Genomic DNA, 17,588 nt, shown 5'->3' with positions numbered 1-17,588 from the left:
TGCAACCAGTCACAAATTTTCTTGAAATGATTTTATTATAGCATTAATTGTTTCAAGCCTGAGCCCATCATCAGATGCTAAGGCTGACTTCCTTGTAAGTTTTACATTTGTGTCCTTTGCTAGGTATGCATTTTTTACTGTTGTTCTTGATGTTCACTTTGATATACTGAGGAAGTTAGAAACTTTTTGTTCAACACTATAGCAAGTATTATTTTCATTAATTGAAGCTTGCACTTTCTGGAGTCAGGCACAGTTCTCTTTACTTGACAAGGTAGTAACGACTCTTTTTTATGTATTTTGATTGGAGAACACTGCAGCCGTTTTCGTAAATTACACTGTAGGAAATACTGTAGCCAGTACTTACTAAAAAAATAACTTCAGTGCTCATTAAACATGTACAAAACTGTAACTTACTTTGGGGTTTCTTTCTTTCCTTTGAGTCTGCGTGACTGTGGCTTCTCAGAAGGTTTCCTTCCAGGAGTTGGTGACACAGCTGGAACATCTGGTGGTGGTGGAGTAGGCCTGGATTGTGGCTGGGGCATTCTGCCAAAATGTATATGGTAAGAGCCATTGTAACTAGAAGTATAAATATGTGTGACGATCACTATCTACAAAGAAACAAGTACACAGCTATTTCAATTCAATATGCTATTCCTCAAAGTAACTGGATTGCTTACTAACTACGAGGGTGAATCAAATATAAAACACAATTTTTGTTTTACATGGCTTTTTAAAAATGAAGAGTGGCATGATCTCTACTAATTGTTGCTTTCATTTCCACTGATTTTTACCTGTAGCTAAAATACTATCATGCCATTTCTTTAATCAGAATCGCAATTTCAGAGCAAGAGGTAACGTCATCTGGTGCACAATGTATTACAATCAAGTTTTGCATTATAATCAATTTACTAACAACAGAGGGCATAAAAATGCCTGAAATTCTGAAAAGACTTGTGGCACAGTTCGGGTACAACACCCTGAGAAAGATTCACATGTATGCATGGTACAAACAATTTTCACGATGACAAGAAATTGTTGAGAATGCAGCACACGGATGTTACCCACAGACTGCATGACTAAGACGAATATTCACACTGTTAGCTGGTCTGTTGAAGATGATCCCCAAATAACAGTTGCTGAAAGTGGTACTGATGTTGGCATAAGCTACGGAAGTGCCCAACAATCATTAATGATAACCCTAGATTTCATGTAGTGTCCACATGGTGGGCCATCTTCTAAACGTTCAAATGTGTGTGAATTCCTAAGGGACAAAACTGCTGAGGTCATCAGTCCCTAGACTTACACACTACTTAAACTAACTTATGCTAAGAACAACACATACACCCATGCCCAAGGGAGGACTCGAACCTCCAAAGGGAGGGGCCACGCAATCCGTGACATGGCGCCTCAAACTGCACAACCGCTCCATGCGGCAGTCTTCTCCTCACTGCAGAAAAAAAATTAATCATTCTGAGGTGTGTAAATGGCTACCAACACACTACCAAACTGAATGGGAACATTTTTTCAATGGACTGTGACCTGCTATGAAACATGGGTACAGCACTACATCCCAGAAAATAAATAATTCGTGTGTGTGTGTGTGTGTGTGTGTGTGTGTGTGTGTGTGTTGTGTACGCGTGTCCCCCTCATGGCACAAAATGGACAAATCTGCACCCATTGAAGCAAGAAAACTACCTCTCCGCATTGCCAACTTTTGGCGCAAACAAAACATCCATATTATTAGAAAAGTCGTGCATTTTCAATCCGGGATGTGATCAAGATCCCCAACAATGCTCGACGCCACACAGCTAGCTGAACTCAACAAAGAATTCAGGAACTTTTGTGGACCACTCTAGAATATCCTTCCTATAGTCCGGACTTATCACCCTGTGACTTTGATTTGTTTGGACCACTATAGGAAGCAGTTGGAGAACACAGATTTGATGATGATGGCACTGTCAAAGAGTTCATGCACAACTGGCTGCTGTTACAGCCACATTCATCTTACAAAAATGGGATCAAGAAACTGCTTATCCTCTGGGAAAAATGTGTTTCCCTTTAGGAGACTGTATAGAAAAATAAGTCTTATGCAGGAATTTTTTTGAAGCTTAAACAAAAACATTAAAAAAAAAAGTCCGCTTTATATTTGATTCACCCCTATGTATTTATGGTGTAAGGGAAAAGTAACAAAAGCGTAAAAATATTCATTTAATTTACTAATATAAGTTTTCACTTCTTGTCAATTGTAACGATTACAGAGGAGTACTGCACTTACTATAGTTATCAAGGACATATGTTTTTAGTAGTCTTTATTTTATAAATGCGAATATGTCACTGTGACTGTTCTTTCGAGGCATGGCTAGTTCTAATTCCCCATCTAGTAGGTCTGATCTGCATTTTGAGGGCTGAATCATACAGAGAAAGACTCTTAACACTGATCATTTACCTTTGTTACCGAATTTGCCAGCTAACTCCATTTCTCCTTACTTATGGCTCACATTAATAGAAATTATGCAGAACTCTAGTGACATAATCTCTAAATACTCTTGTTATGAATCTCAGAAATCTGTTTCACTATCCATGAAAGAAAAGAATTTAAATCTGTACGTCATTTCTTTTATGGGTTATTCCATAGTCTGTGGAATTAAGAAAATGCAGAACAACACGATTGAGTTTGTCAACAAATAGTATGAAACATATCAACATTTAAATAAAGTTACAGGAATAAAGTTAAAAGGCTCCATTAGACAATCCCTCACCAAAGTACAGCTGTAAGACTCAAGAAGTTCATTGTACTTCAGTTAGTTTCAGTGAGAAATAAATGTTGTTGTAGTCAATAGAAGTGTTTTGCTACAAAGACTGCTCCCATCTGAGACTTAACCAAATTTAGGGAAGGTAATTAAAATGCAGGTTCCAGATAGTTGCACAGTTTAAAAAAAATGATAATGACAATTTTTTGCACTTAACTGTTTTTTCTGTCAACTATTTTAGTATTTTCTTCTCTCTGAAATGTAAATTTAAGGACATTATGTATGTCAAAAAGGGGGTAATGCTAACTGCATCCATGATGACAGAGAACAACTCAGGGAATCCTACCAGTTTTGGCTGGGTATTGGTTTGGTGAATACAAGGTTCCTGAACCAGGGGCTGATGAGTGCTCTTTGTAAGGTCTGCGCATGTTTCAGTAATCACCGTGTGGTACAACGTGTAACAGGGAACAGGGATCTAGGCTTAACTGTCTGGATCATGAAGATGGTAAAAATAAATATATCAACCTCAAGGAATGTTATGGGCCATTGGAAAAGGATGCTGTGAGGCTAGGGTATTTGCAGCAGTATTCCAGTTACACTGGGCTTGTCCAGTTAATTGGGCTCTGTCTGTATCAACCAACTTTCATTTTGCTAGTCTCTCTCGTGGTAACACCATGGTTTCCAATTCCTCAAACAAAAACCCTACCAACAGAATGGGTACACTGTTTAGATGTATTAATACCAATACAATTAAGAGGGTTTTAGCTCCAAAAAGGGCTCTCAACTATAACTGAAAATTAAATGCTTCACCAAGTATCTTTTTGATTGTTAAAAAATAGAAAGGGTTTTCTATAAGAGGTGTTTTCTTATGTACAAAAAGGCTTCTAGTGCACATAATGTATTCATGTCCTCATGAAGCATGAAGCCTATGCATGTCATGTCATTGGCTTGTGAGAGGAGTGGTGTTTATACTATTGGGCACAATAGTATAGCTAGACACTGGTCAACATGTAGTGCATTGAACCAGTGTAGCACATGGCCACTGTTGGTACCAGCAAAAATGCAAAAGTTGCAGAAGTACTTCTGTTGTATCCTAGCCAGTAATGCTACCCGAGCCCGCTGCCAAAAGGTTGGCAGCATCAAAGTTCGGACGCCGTCCGCATAAGCAGCGCCAGCGAGAGAGGAAATCGCCGCAAGTCTGCGCGCGCCACCGCTGGCTTCTGGCTTCTTAAGCGCTGGAGTCGCGAGCGCTAGGACAGTTCTGTATTCGCCGCTCAGTTGTATACTCGCCACCGAATCGTGTACTTGCTAGTCAGTTGTGTGTTCATCGCAGCAGAGTTGTTGTTTGTCGTCAGCCGACGCTGACCTAGCCGCTCCGACTTGAACTAGACAGATTTCTGTAGACACCGAGTTCACTACTGTGTTTCTGTATCTTCAGTAATAAAGATAAGTACCGACTTTTATTTAATCAGAGTGTTTGGGGTTTCATCTTTCTGTTTACTGTTCCAGCGGACCGGTCGGCCCGCTATTAAAAGTGTGGCGGTGACTTCGTAAGCCATTTCTACAGCCAAGTGTTTGTCGCTACGAACACCGCCACAAAAACTTCTTCATTGAAAAAGGCTACTACAAAACTCTTTACCCATATGGGTGGTTGTTAAACTAATGTACAGATTCACAAAGTGTACAGAAACCTAAGTCTGAAAATAAAATGAAGCCAAAATTCATAATACTAATTTGAAAGTCCAAAGAAAGTGCTAGGTCATTACATGTCTACTGTACTGTTGTGTTACAGGAGTAGTGAGTGTTAGTGAGTCACGTGTGAATATTTATTGGAAGTCTGATTCAGGACTTGACTAACTCACCTAATGTGCCTGTGCAGAGAGGGTCAAAAGATGTCGGGTCTTACTCTGTCAATATCTGCTTCTTGTCATCCAAGTTAATGTTGGGGTCACATCATCATCTAAGCCCCACCTCTATATTTAATCATCACACAGGGCCATACGTGACCTGACGTCCTCACCCTCTGTCTCCTTCTAGTTGCTGTCAGATCCAGCAGTAACTGTAGTCTGATTAAAATTACTTGATAGTTGGCACCTGTCACTTGCTGCTACAGTGTTGTCACAACTGCTGCCAGCTACCGCTCGGTTATAAGCGACACACAAACACGATGGGCCACTTCACAAATGCTGTTAATGTGTAACGTGGAACAATTGGGGAGGCGGCCACCACAAGGTATGATGAACGAAAGTGGGATATGTATCTTGACAATTGATTTTAAGTGAGCAATGACTGAACAGTGACAGATGAAGCATTTTGTAGCCCTGTTTTCAAACTCGCGTCCTAACCTAACGACAATCTTATGATATGCTCTGTATTAATATACGAGAAAACAGTGATCAACAATTTGTAGCAGAACTAAAACCACAATTGATTTGTTCACGGTGATTAAAGCTAACCTCCACGAGTGAAGTCAAGACTTCAGTTTCAGTGCCAAAAGCAAACTGTAATTTCTTGTTGTCATTGTTTACCTAAAACTATCATCATATTGGCTACATAAGCTGCTGCACTACCAACTAAGGAGCAGTCCTGGTTGGCACTTTATTGCAGATTATGGGTGACACAAGCAGATTCCAAAAGAAAAAAAATGATGGGAAGAAAAACAAGATCTAATGAATAAGTCAATAAGATGATGTGGCTAATTATTAGAAACAAAATAAATTAAATTTAAATCTATTAACTGAATAAAAATAATAATCAAAGTCTTTAGTGTCCCAATCACAATGATTAATTGCAGCCTTAAAAAATTTAGTTTCACACAAAGTCAAGCGGAGCTTATCTAATGTAGGCCAATCTCTGCGATTGTAACAACAGTATGATTCAATAGTGTTTGGTTAGTACGTGTGATGAAACACAAAATAAAAGGGCAAAACTCAGGATTCGGGATCCAAACACATCAATAAAGAAAGCTTGACAATGAATTGGAAGTGAACTAATTGTTGTGGCAGTCTGGCACCAGCAAATGGTTTGCGCATGACACTGAGTGCTCTGATTGGAAGAAACTAGTTCCAATGCATAACTGTCAACTATCAAGTAATTTTAATTAGATTGTATTTGTGATGCAACCAGCTGTACTATGTGATGGGTACAGGGTATGTCATGGTCGGTGACAAGGTTCTACCTCCATTGGCACCATCATCTGTGAAGGCCTTCAGCTGCCACTGCAGATTGCAGACTGTAGAGCTATGGAGCAGGTAAACATCAGCTGGCATGATTGGGGGGGGGGGGGGGGGGGGCGGTCGCTTAGAGGAAGCCTTCTTGGTTACCCAGGCCTGCCAACCCAAAGTTTGGTACAGATTTATTGATGACATCTTCATGATCTGGACTCACAGTGAAGAAGAACTCCAGAATTTCCTCTCCAACCTCAACTCCTTTGGTTCCATCAGATTCACCTGGTCCTACTCCAAATCCCATGCCACTTTCCTTGATGTTGACCTCCACCTGTCCAATGGCCAGCTTCACACGTCCGTCCACGTCAAACCCACCAACAAGCAACAGTACCTCCATTACGACAGCTGCCACCCATTCCACATCAAACGGTCCCTTCCCTACAGCCTAGGTCTTCGTGGCAAACAAATCTGCTCCAGTCCGGAATCCCTGAAGCATTACACCAACAACCCGACAACAGCTTTCGCATCCCGCAACTACCCTCCCAACCTGGTACAGAAGCAAATAACCAGAGCCACTTCCTCATCCTCTCAAACCCAGAACCTCCCACAGAAGAACCACCAAAGTGCCCCACTTGTGACAGGATACTTTCCGGGACTGGATCAGATTCTGAATGTGGCTCTCCAGCAGGGATATGACTTCCTCAAATCCTGCCCTGAAATGAGATCCATCCTTCATGAAATCCTCCCCACTCCACCAAGAGTGTCTTTCCGCCGTCCACCTAACCTTCGTAACCTCCTAGTTCATCCCTATGAAATCCCCAAACCACCTTCCCTACCCTCTGGCTCCTACCCTTGTAACCGCCCCCCGGTGTAAAACCTGTCCCATGCACCCTCCCACCACCACCTACTCCAGTCCTGTAACCCGGAAGGTGTACACGATCAAAGGCAGAGCCACGTGTGAAAGCACCCACGTGATCTACCAACTGACCTGCCTACACTGTGATGCATTCTATGTGGGAATGACCAGCAACAAACTGTCCATACGCATGAATGGACACAGGCAGACAGTGTTTGTTGGTAATGAGGATCACCCTGTGGCTAAACATGCCTTGGTGCACGGCCAGCACATCTTGGCGCAGTGTTACACCGTCCGGGTTATCTGGATACTTCCCACTAACACCAACCTATCCGAACTCCGGAGATGGGAACTTGCTCTTCAATATATCCTCTCTTCCCGTTATCCACCAGGCCTCAATCTCCGCTAATTTCAAGTTGCCGCCACTCATACCTCACCTGTCATTCAACAACATCTTTGCCTCTGCACTTCTGCCTCGACTGACATCTCTGCCCAAACTCTTTGTCTTTAAATATGTCTGCCTGTGTCTGTATATGTGCGGATGGATATGTGTGTATGTGCGCGCGAGTGTATACCCGTCCTTTTTTCCCCCTAAGGTAAGTCTTTCCGCTCCCGGGATTGGAATGACTCCTTACCTTCTCCCTTAAAACCCACATCCTTTCTTCTTTCCCTCTCCTTCCCTCTTTCCTGATGAGGCAACAGTTTGTTGCGAAACCTTGAATTTTGTGTGTATATTTGTGTTTGTTTGTGTGTCTGTCGACCTGCCAGCACTTTCATTTGGTAAGTCACATCATCTTTGTTTTTTTATATATATATATATATATATATATATATATATATATATATATATATATATATATATATATATATATATAAAAAAAGAAAGATGATGAAACTTACCAAACAAAAGCGCTGGCAGGTCGATGGACACATAAACAAACACAAACATACACACAAAATTCTAGCTTTCGCAACCTATGGTTGCCTCGTCAGGAAAGAGGGAAGGAGAAGGAAAGACAAAAGGATATGGGTTTTAAGGGAGAGGGTAAGGAGTCATTCCAATCCCAGGAGCGGAAAGACTTACCTTAGGGGGAAAAAAGGGACAGGCATACACTCGCACACACACACATATCCATCCACACATACACAGTCACAAGCAGTGGATGGATATGTGTGTGTGTGCGAGTGTATGCCTGTTCCTTTTTTCCCCCTAAGGTAAGTCTTTCCGCTCCCGGGATTGGAATGACTCCTTACCCTCTCCCTTAAAACCCATATCCTTTTGTCTTTCCTTCTCCTTCCCTCTTTCCTGACGAGGCAACCATAGGTTGCGAAAGCTAGAATTTTGTGTGTATGTTTATGTGTCTATCGACCTGCCAGCGCTTTTGTTTGGTAAGTTTCATCATCTTTCTTTTTAGATATATTTTTCCCACGTGGAATGTTTCCCTATATATATATATATATATATATATATATATATATATATATATATATATATATATATATATATACACACACACACACTAAATACAACAGCACTCAGACACTGAGCAACAATTATCACATTGTCCACTATGATTGTTGTATGTGCCATTTCAGTGTCTTCCAGAGAAAGGCTACTGTTAATGATTTTCTGTAGTATACAACATACTGTGGGGTTTCCGGTTAGTAGAAGTCCAATGATACTAAATCTAAATAATGTGAGAGTGGGAAATTACTTGCACTCGTTTGTTCTATCTAGAGTATTCAGTAAGAAGTCACGGAGATACACTTATATGTACTAATGGTATTGTATTAGAGCACCATCTTTTAGATTCATAAGGATACTCTGCGAGTTGCTGTACATTTTATGGCATAGGGTACTTAACTATTTGTAGGTGTTAGGAGGGAGGGGGGATACTGTCTGTATATTTGCATACAGATTCTAATTCTATGCTGTTATAATGTTTATGCAGGATATACAATTGAGGCAGATGGACTTAAATACTGATTCTCTAAACCTACCCCACATCATTTTTTACAAAGTGGCCTTTCTTCTAAAAAATTGACATTTCAGATTATCAAGATTATCTATAACATTTTATATGAGCATAACCAGCTATTCAGAAATGTAGCAGCATGCTTTTGATTCTTATCTCATACCTTGACATGCTGAAGATCCTATCCATTTGAGCAGTGCTGCAGAGTAGGTGATACAAAATTCTTGTACACAGTTTTCTACACTTATCCAAAATTTTATCAATGAAGTTGACATGTGCCTTTCTTACAACTGATTTTTCAAATTTGTCCCACTCTGTATTATTTCACGACATGAGGTGGTGACCATTCCAATTCCATTCAGGTCCTGTCATCATCCAGAGATTCCACCAGAGTTGGTGGCTGGGACTGTTATGACTTACTGAATGATATAAATTGTAATGACAAGTACACTGTGAAGGTGAAGGTGTCACTGGAACACTGACTGCTGGTAGCCATTGTTTCAATTGGTTACAATGTCGTGTCCACTGACTTTCTTCAGATGCTAATAAAATACATTTGCTGACAACATTGTTTCAAAATTGCATCTGTAATCCATCCATGAGGATACTCAAACATGTGTTTCCAGTGGTGGGTACCTGGGCGGAAAAGTGGTCATTGCTGTGGGGCTGCTTTTGCCAGTGGTGAGGAAAGCACAGCCACTAGTGACAGCTGGGAGTGTCTGTGTAATATTATGGTAAGGCTGAGTTGAGTAGTAAGTTGCCAGAAAATTGTATGAGGGTGACTTCTTGAAATTTAATCTCCATTGCTTTCTTCGTCTCTGTCTTGAAGTGTCTCAAATTCTAAATTACTTGCAGAATGAAATGGATCATTTGTCAGGTGGTAAATACTGTTTCTATAATGAAAATTTCAAATTCAGGTGAAACATTGGGCCATTCTCAGTTACTGTAGTACAATTGAGTGCCCATGATTGAAAAGCTCTTTTTCTATGGTGTGTGATGATGGCTGCTCCGGCTATAGTAAATGACAGACTGTAAGGCAGAAATAGTGTTAGCAACCAGGCACATCATGGTTCCCAAAAACCGCCCACAAAATCTACAAAAACTCATTCCCAAAGGTGCTTTTTGATTGTTGCTAACAAGAAAATGCTACAAAGGCTCTGCAATGAGTCGCACACCAAAATGATGGTGTTAAGTCCCATCTTAGTCACCTCGGCCCTCTAATTTGATGTTGCAGAAATCGTGCACTGACAGTTACAGAAAGCCTGAATGTTACTAGTGTCAACATCATCTTCAGTCCAAAGAGTGATTTTATGCTGCTGTCCACAGTACTCTAAACTGTGCAAGCCTCTTTATCTGTGAATAACTATGCAACCTACACTATTTGACCCTGCATGCTGTGCTTGTCCTGTGGTCTCCTTGTACAGATTTTGTTGTTAGTCAATTTCCGAAACTGATGATTCCTTCATTTCTCAGGATGTCTTGTATTAAATAATCCCCTTCGTCTAGTCAAGTTTTGCCTCCTCATTAGTTATTCGATCTGTCTATATAATCTGTTGAGCATTCCTCTGTAGCACCACATTTCATAAGCTTCCATTCTTTTGTCTGAGAGCTGCTTGTCAACCACAAGCCCTTTCTGTACAAACCTACTACACTTCTAGCAGATACCTTCACAAAAGATATATAACACTTGAATTTAAATTAAGTGTTAAGAAATTCCAATTTTCAGAAATATTTTCATGTTATAGTCGGTCTGAATTTTATATACTGTCTACTTTGTTCATCGTCAGTTATTTTGCTGGCCTACTAGCAAAACTCATCTACTATTTTTGATGCCTCATTTCCTAATCTGATGATTCCTTAAGCATCACTTGTCGACTAGATTCCATTACCTTTGTTTTACTTTTGTTGTTGTTCACCATATGACATCTTTTCAAGACAATATCCATCCAGTCAACTGCACTTCCAAGTTGTTTACTGTCTGTGACAGAATTACAATGTTACCAGCAAACCTTTAAGCTTTTCGTTCTTCTCCCTGAAATTTCTCTCTCTGAATTTCTCCTTGAGTTCCGTTACTGCTTACTCAGTATACAGATTGAATAATATTGGGAATGGGCTACAACCCTGTCTCATCCACTGCCTTCCTTTTGTGTCCCTTAACACTTATAGCTGCAGTCTGGCTTCTAAACAAATTGTAAGTAACCTTTCAGTATCTTTATTTTATCTCCGCTAACTTCAAAATTTCAAACAGTGCTTTACAGTTAATGTTGTCAGAAACTTTCTCTAAATGTGCAAATGTTGCAACCATAGATGTGCCTTTCTTCAACCAGTCTTCCTAAAATAAGTTGTAGGGTCAGTATTGCCTCACATGTTCTTACATTTCTCCGTAACCCGTACCAATCTTCCCTGAGCTCAATCTCTACCAGTGTTTCCATTCATCTGTAAATAATCTGTGTCAGAATTTTGCAAGCATGATTTATTAAATTGATGGTCACTAGTATTAACATGTACATTTGGGGTTACACGTCTGATGTGAAACATTCCCAGGGGGTCCACTTGGGGCCAAACCACACAATAACCCTGGGTTCGGTGTAGGGTGGCGGTGGGGTGAGTGGACTGCTGTAGCCTGTTGTGGTTGTGAACCACTGAGAGCTACGGCGGGGATGAAGCCTCTCCGTTGTTTCTAGGTCCCCAATACAATGGGGATATTTTACCCATCTTGTATATCTAGCTTGCCAAGTGGAATAATTTTGTCATGGCTGGCTGTACCAAGGATGTTGCCAATTCTGAGGGAATGTCATCTATTTCAGTTATCTGTCAAATTCTTCTCATAGTAGCATATCTCTCAATTCATCTTCATCTACTTCCTCTTCCTTTTGTATAATATTGCATTCAAGTTCAGTCACTTTGTATAGTCCTTCCGTTTATTCCTTCCAGCTTTCTGCTTTCCCTCCATGTCTCAGCTTTCACATGTTTGCTTAGTACTGGTTTGAGCTGTTAATATTCATAGAGGCACTTTCAATTTCTCCAGAGGTCTCTAATTTTCCTGTAGGCACCACATGTCTTTCCCCTAGTTATGCATGCTCTTACATTCTTGCGTTTCTCCTGTAGCCGTTTGTGCTTGGTCATTTTGTGCTTCCTATCGGTCTCATTTTTGAGACATCTGTATTACCTTTTGACCACTTCTTTTGCTGCATTTTTATATTTTGCCCTTCTGTCAATTAGATTCAAATATCTCATGGGTTAGCCAAGGACCCTCCCCCCCTGCCACGAACTTGATCCTCTGCTACCCTCACTATGTCTTCTCTTAAGGCTACTCATTCATCTTCTAATGTTTTCCTTAGCTACATTTCAGTGAACTATTGAAACTCTGGACAACCTTTAGTTCTTTCAACTCGTGCAGGTCCCATATATTTAATTTCTGACATTTCTGCAGTTTCTCCAGTTTTAATCTGTAGTTCATATCCAATAAATTACAGTCACAGTTCACGCATGGCCCTGTAAATGCCTTATAGCGTAAATATGGTTTTGAAATCTCTATCTTACCATTATGTAATCTATTTGAAACCTCCCTGTCTCTCCAGGTCTCTTCCACATGTACAACCGTCTTTCATGATTTATAAACCAAGTGTTAGTGATGACTAAATTATGCTCAGTGCAAAATTCTGCCAGGTGGCTTTCTCTTTCATTCCTTCTCATATTCTCCTACAATTTTTGCTTCTCTTCCTTTTCCTATTATCGAATTCCAGTTGCCCATTACAATTACATTTTCGCCTCTTAATTATTTGAATATATTTCATTGTACATTGTTTCAATCTCGTGATCTTTTGTGACATTAATGTATAAACTAGTACAGTTGTGGTGAGTGTTGGATTTGTTTTTACTACAATATTCATAGAAGCTTAGCCATCACCTTATTTTCTTATTCATTATTAGATCTACTTACTAGAGAAAATAAATTATTACAGCAAATTTATACTTTGGACTGCTCACATTGCACACCCTTTAAACCAGCTCCATCAAAAAGGCATGCCATTTATGTGGTGTGATGAATGCCAGAAAACTTTCTCACAACTTAAAAAAAAAACTTCCTGACAGATTGAAACTGTGGTAGAGCACTTTCCCACAAAAGGCAAAGGTCCCGAGTTCGATTCTCTGTCTGGCACACAGTTTTAATCTGTCAGGGAGTTTCACCCAGAAAGCATTTCATTCTAGCACCTCGTGCATGACAGTACAAAAAAGAATGAACCTGTTTCATAAACATCCAGTTGGCATTTATTAGATAGAAGAGAAGGTCTTAAAATCATTCATGAAGTCAGGAAATTTGATGTGTGTATCTTTGTCATCAGTGTGAAGTAAAATTTTGGTAGAAACTGCTGTTTTTGGCTCCTAGTGTAGCACTTGCAACATTGTTCCTGATTAATTACAACTATGAAATAATTAATAGGCCATGATATGACATACAGATATAGATGCTCTATTTCATCTACCGTGGTAACAGATGAGGAATTTGTCTTACATGAGGCCTCCTGTTTCATGTTCGTTGACAATGTGTGTCATGCCCTGGACAAATTATCCGTTACTGCCCTCAAAGTAGCTACTGCAGGAGTCACCAGAACATCTCCCAAAAGAGACAAATGTACCACTCGAGACAATCTTTTTCTGGCATCAATATGTGTATGCCACAGCTGATGTCTTACTCGTGTGAATGGGAGAAGAAAGCTATTGAGATGTGATTCAACTCTCCCTCCACACTCTTATCCTCCTCTTGCACTGCATGTTATACTGAAGGATCCTTTCTCTCCTGCATTTTCTGGTGTGATGTACGTTATATTGCAAGATTAATTGTATGCTCTTTCCTATTGTCAGATTATCTTGATTCCCTTTCAGAGATTTTAATTTGTCCTCAATATTGCCCTATATTTAGATAAAATGAAGGCACAAGCTTGATTCTACGTTTGCTGACCAGGAATTGAGTTGTTGATGTAACACACTGTCCAGGCTTGCCATGCACTGGAAATGAATCAGCCCTCATGTAACATTTCTCTCCATGGCCAAATCTAAGCACCTGTGGGAGAAGATGCCAGTTCCATTCCAAATAGCTGTATGGTTATTAGTAAATTTTCCATATGTAACACGAATATGAAACACATCACTGACAGCTACAATCTATGCTCTGGCCATGATTTTTTTAATGTTCTTTCAGTATAATAGTGTAGAAGAAGTCACTGCTGTAGTGAATCCTGAGATGGAGTGGTTGCTCAGGATATGGAAATCAGAAAGTCAGGAAACTGGACTATCAACACTTATGGTAGCACTTGCTGCATACCTATCCACCTTCGTCAACAGATGCAACCCACCTGAAATTCTGCATGGTTCAGATCCCTTCTGTGTTTGGCACTGTGAACCTACATCACCTGCACACAAGTGCCATTATCATGCCGACTCCCATGTCTGGTCTGGGCTTGCACATTTGACTGGAACCCATGATGGATACAGACTCTGAATGTGGCTCTCCAGCAGGGATACCTAACTTGATGATGATGATGATGATGATGATGACAACACAGTCCCTGGGCAGAGTCCCTAACTTGGCAGAATTAGGCCACTATCAGTTGTGACATTCCACCCACTCTGGTCTGGCTGGGAAAGGTGTCACAAAGCTGTTGTATCCTCTCCTAAGATAAGCTGATCGACAACTTTTGTTCGCAATCTTTGATAATCTGAATTTTGGCACTGGGGCAAAGTCAACATCCATGCTGGTCCAACATGTGTTCTATAGGGGACAGATCAGATCTTACTGTCCAAGGGAGTACCTTGACATCATGCACACACTTCATAGAAATATGTGCCACATATGGACAAACATTGTCCTGTTGAAAAATGGAACCACAATACTTTTGCAAGAGAAGTTTAACACATGTGGATATAGGATGTCCACAGTGTACGAAAGTACCACCAGAGTGCCCTCAATCACTACCAGACCAGACCTGAGGTCATACCCAATGGCTCCCCCCACCATGACATCAGGACTAACAGTGCTGTGCATCTGCAAAACATTGGAACAATCTCCCCACAAGTCACCACTACACTCACCTACAATGATCAACAGGGATAATGCAGAACCATAATTCATTGCTGAACACAATGTGATGTCATTCATTAGCAGGGCATGATTTCCAGTCATGGCACCACTCCAAACAGCCATTTGTGTTGCAGTGTTGATGGCAGCCTTAGCTTGGGACATCAATTCCCTAGTCTGGCTGCTGCTAGTCTCCAATCAATGGTGAAGGATAATGTAAAATGTTGCAGTGAGTCCATTACTTTTTCTCAGATGGCAGGTGCATATGTGAGGGGTTGAGAATGTACTTGGTGCACAATTCGGTGATCTTCCCCTGAGATGGGTGGATGTGGTCGACCAGAACCTCGACAATGACTATTTTTGCCCTCATGTTCCAATTCAGTTCAATATTGGGCCAATGTCACATCCAAAAACCACAAAAATCTGGGTACTGCACTATCTGACCAGCTGAGCAAATGGAGGCCTGCTATGAGGTCCCTTTCGAACTCTGTCAGGTGCCGCTGTCTCACAGTGAGAACATGGCATCTCTGTGTCCGTCCGCAGCTCGTGGACTAGTGGCTAGCATTGCTGTCACTGGATCACGGGGTCCTGAGTTCGATTCCGAGCTGGGTTGGGATTTTCTCTGCCCAGGGACTGTGTTGTCGTCATCATCATCATCATCATCATCCGTGACAGTTGCTAGATTGGACAGTGTAAAAAGTTGGACTGTGTAAAAATTGGGACATTGTACGGGTGCTGATGAGCGCACAGTTGAGTGCCCTACAAACCAAACATCATCTCTGTGTCCTTCACAATAATCACTCCACATCTGATGGTGTTCATGCCCTTCATATACTCTACAAAGCCTGGCAACAACACTAAACACAAACAACACTAATGCTCTACGCTGGCCACTCTAACTGTTGTTTCTCCAATCCTCTACAGTTATTACCTTTTGCAGTGAATTATCACTAATAATGTAATAAAATAATACTAGATCTTTCTACCTACATATGTGTAATATGTCACATTTATTAACATAGAGTAACAGGTGCCAGTCCCTGCATCACTTGTTGATCTTCTGCTGGTCTTCTTGCACTTCGTTAAAATTTTCTGGCGTGGTAACTTTCCAACACACAATCATATCATCTGTGAACAGACTCGCTGAGCTTCCAAAATTATCCACTATATCATTTATGTGTACTGTGAACATAACTGCCTTATTACAATATCTTGGGGTATTTCTAGAATTACTTTTACATCTTATGATTTCAGTCTGTTGTTAAGAACAATCTCCCCCCATGAACCATGGACCTTGCCGTTGGTGGGGAGGCTTGTGTGCCTCAGCGATACAGAAAGCTGTACCGTAGGAGCAACCACAACGGAGGGGTATCTGTTGAGAGGCCAGACAAACGTCTGGTTCCTGAAGAGGGGCAGCAGTCTTTTCAGTAGTTGCAGGGGCAACAGTCTGGATACTTGACTGATCTGGCCTTGTAACACTAACCAAAACGGCCTTGCTGTGCTGGTACTGCGAATGGCTGAAAACACGGGGAAACTACAGCCATAATTTTTCCCTGAGGGCATGCAGCTTTACTGTATGGTTAAATGATAATGACGTCCTCTTGGGTAAAATATTCCGGAGGTAAAACAGTCCCCCATTTGGATCTCCAGGCGGGGACTACTCAAGAGGACATCGTTATCAGGAGAAAGAAAACTGACGTTCTACGGATCGGATCGTGGGATGTCAGATCCCTTAATTGGACAGGTAGGTTAGAAAATTTAAAAAGGGAAATGGATAGGTTAAAGTTATAGTGGGAATTAGTGAAGTACGATGGCAGGAGGAACGAGACTTTTGGTCAGGTGAATACTGGGTTATAAATACAAAATCAAATAGGGGTAATGCAGGAGTAGGTTTAATAATGAATAAAAAAAATAGGACTGCGGGTAAGCTACTACAAACAGCATAGTGAACGCATTATTGTGGCCAAGATAGACACGAAGCCCATGCCTTCTACAGTAGTACAAGTTTATATGCTAACTGGCTCTGCAGATGACGAAGAAATTGATGAAATGTATGATGAGATAAAAGAAATTATTCAGGTAGTGAAGGGAGACGAAAATTCAATAGTCATGGGTGACTGGAATTGAAGAGTAGGAACAGGGAGAGAAGGAAACGTAGTGGGTGAAAATGGATTGGGGCTCAGAAATGAAAGAGGAAGCCCTCTGGTAGAATTTTGCACAGAGCATAACTTAATCATAGCTAACACTTGGATCAAGAATCATAAAAGAAGGTTGTATACATGGAAGAATCCTGGAGATACTAGAAGATATCAGATAGATTATATAATGGTAAGACAGAGATTTAGGAACCAGGTTTTAAATTGTAAGACATTTCCAGGGGCAGATGTGGACTCTGACCACAATCTATTGGTTATGAACTGTAGATTTAAACTGAAGAAACTGCGAAAAGGTGGAAATTTAAGGAGATGGGACCTGGATAAACTGACTAAACCAGAGGTTGTACAGAGTTTCAGGGAGAGCATAAGGGAACAATTGACAGGAATGGGGGAAAGAAATACAGCAGTAGAAGAATGGCTAGCTCTGACGGATGAAGTAGTCAAGGCAGCAGAGCATCAAGTAGGTAAAAAGACAAGGGCTGGTAGAAATCCTTGGGTAACAGAAGAAAGATTGAATTTAATTGGTGAAAGGAGAAAATATAAAAACGCAGTAAATGAAGCAGGCAAAAAGGAATACAAACGTCTCAAAAATGAGATCGACAGG

At 40.7% G+C, this 17,588-nt stretch overlaps 1 protein-coding gene across 2 annotated transcripts in view; it reads right to left on the bottom strand.

The window, feature by feature from the left end:
* LOC124794620 overlaps positions 1-17,588 on the bottom strand; it is a 191,198-nt gene that overhangs the window by 30,337 nt on the left and 143,273 nt on the right. For both annotated transcript variants that reach the window (XM_047258110.1, XM_047258111.1), the window contains one exon: positions 415-543. In XM_047258110.1, the coding sequence (XP_047114066.1) occupies positions 415-543 (129 nt within the window). The remainder of the gene's footprint in view (positions 1-414; positions 544-17,588) is intronic.

The sequence above is a fragment of the Schistocerca piceifrons genome, chromosome 4 (assembly GCF_021461385.2).
Source record: "Schistocerca piceifrons isolate TAMUIC-IGC-003096 chromosome 4, iqSchPice1.1, whole genome shotgun sequence".
In the NCBI taxonomy this organism is placed as follows: Eukaryota; Metazoa; Arthropoda; class Insecta; order Orthoptera; family Acrididae; genus Schistocerca; species Schistocerca piceifrons.
This window is presented reverse-complemented; position numbering and strand designations above follow the sequence as displayed.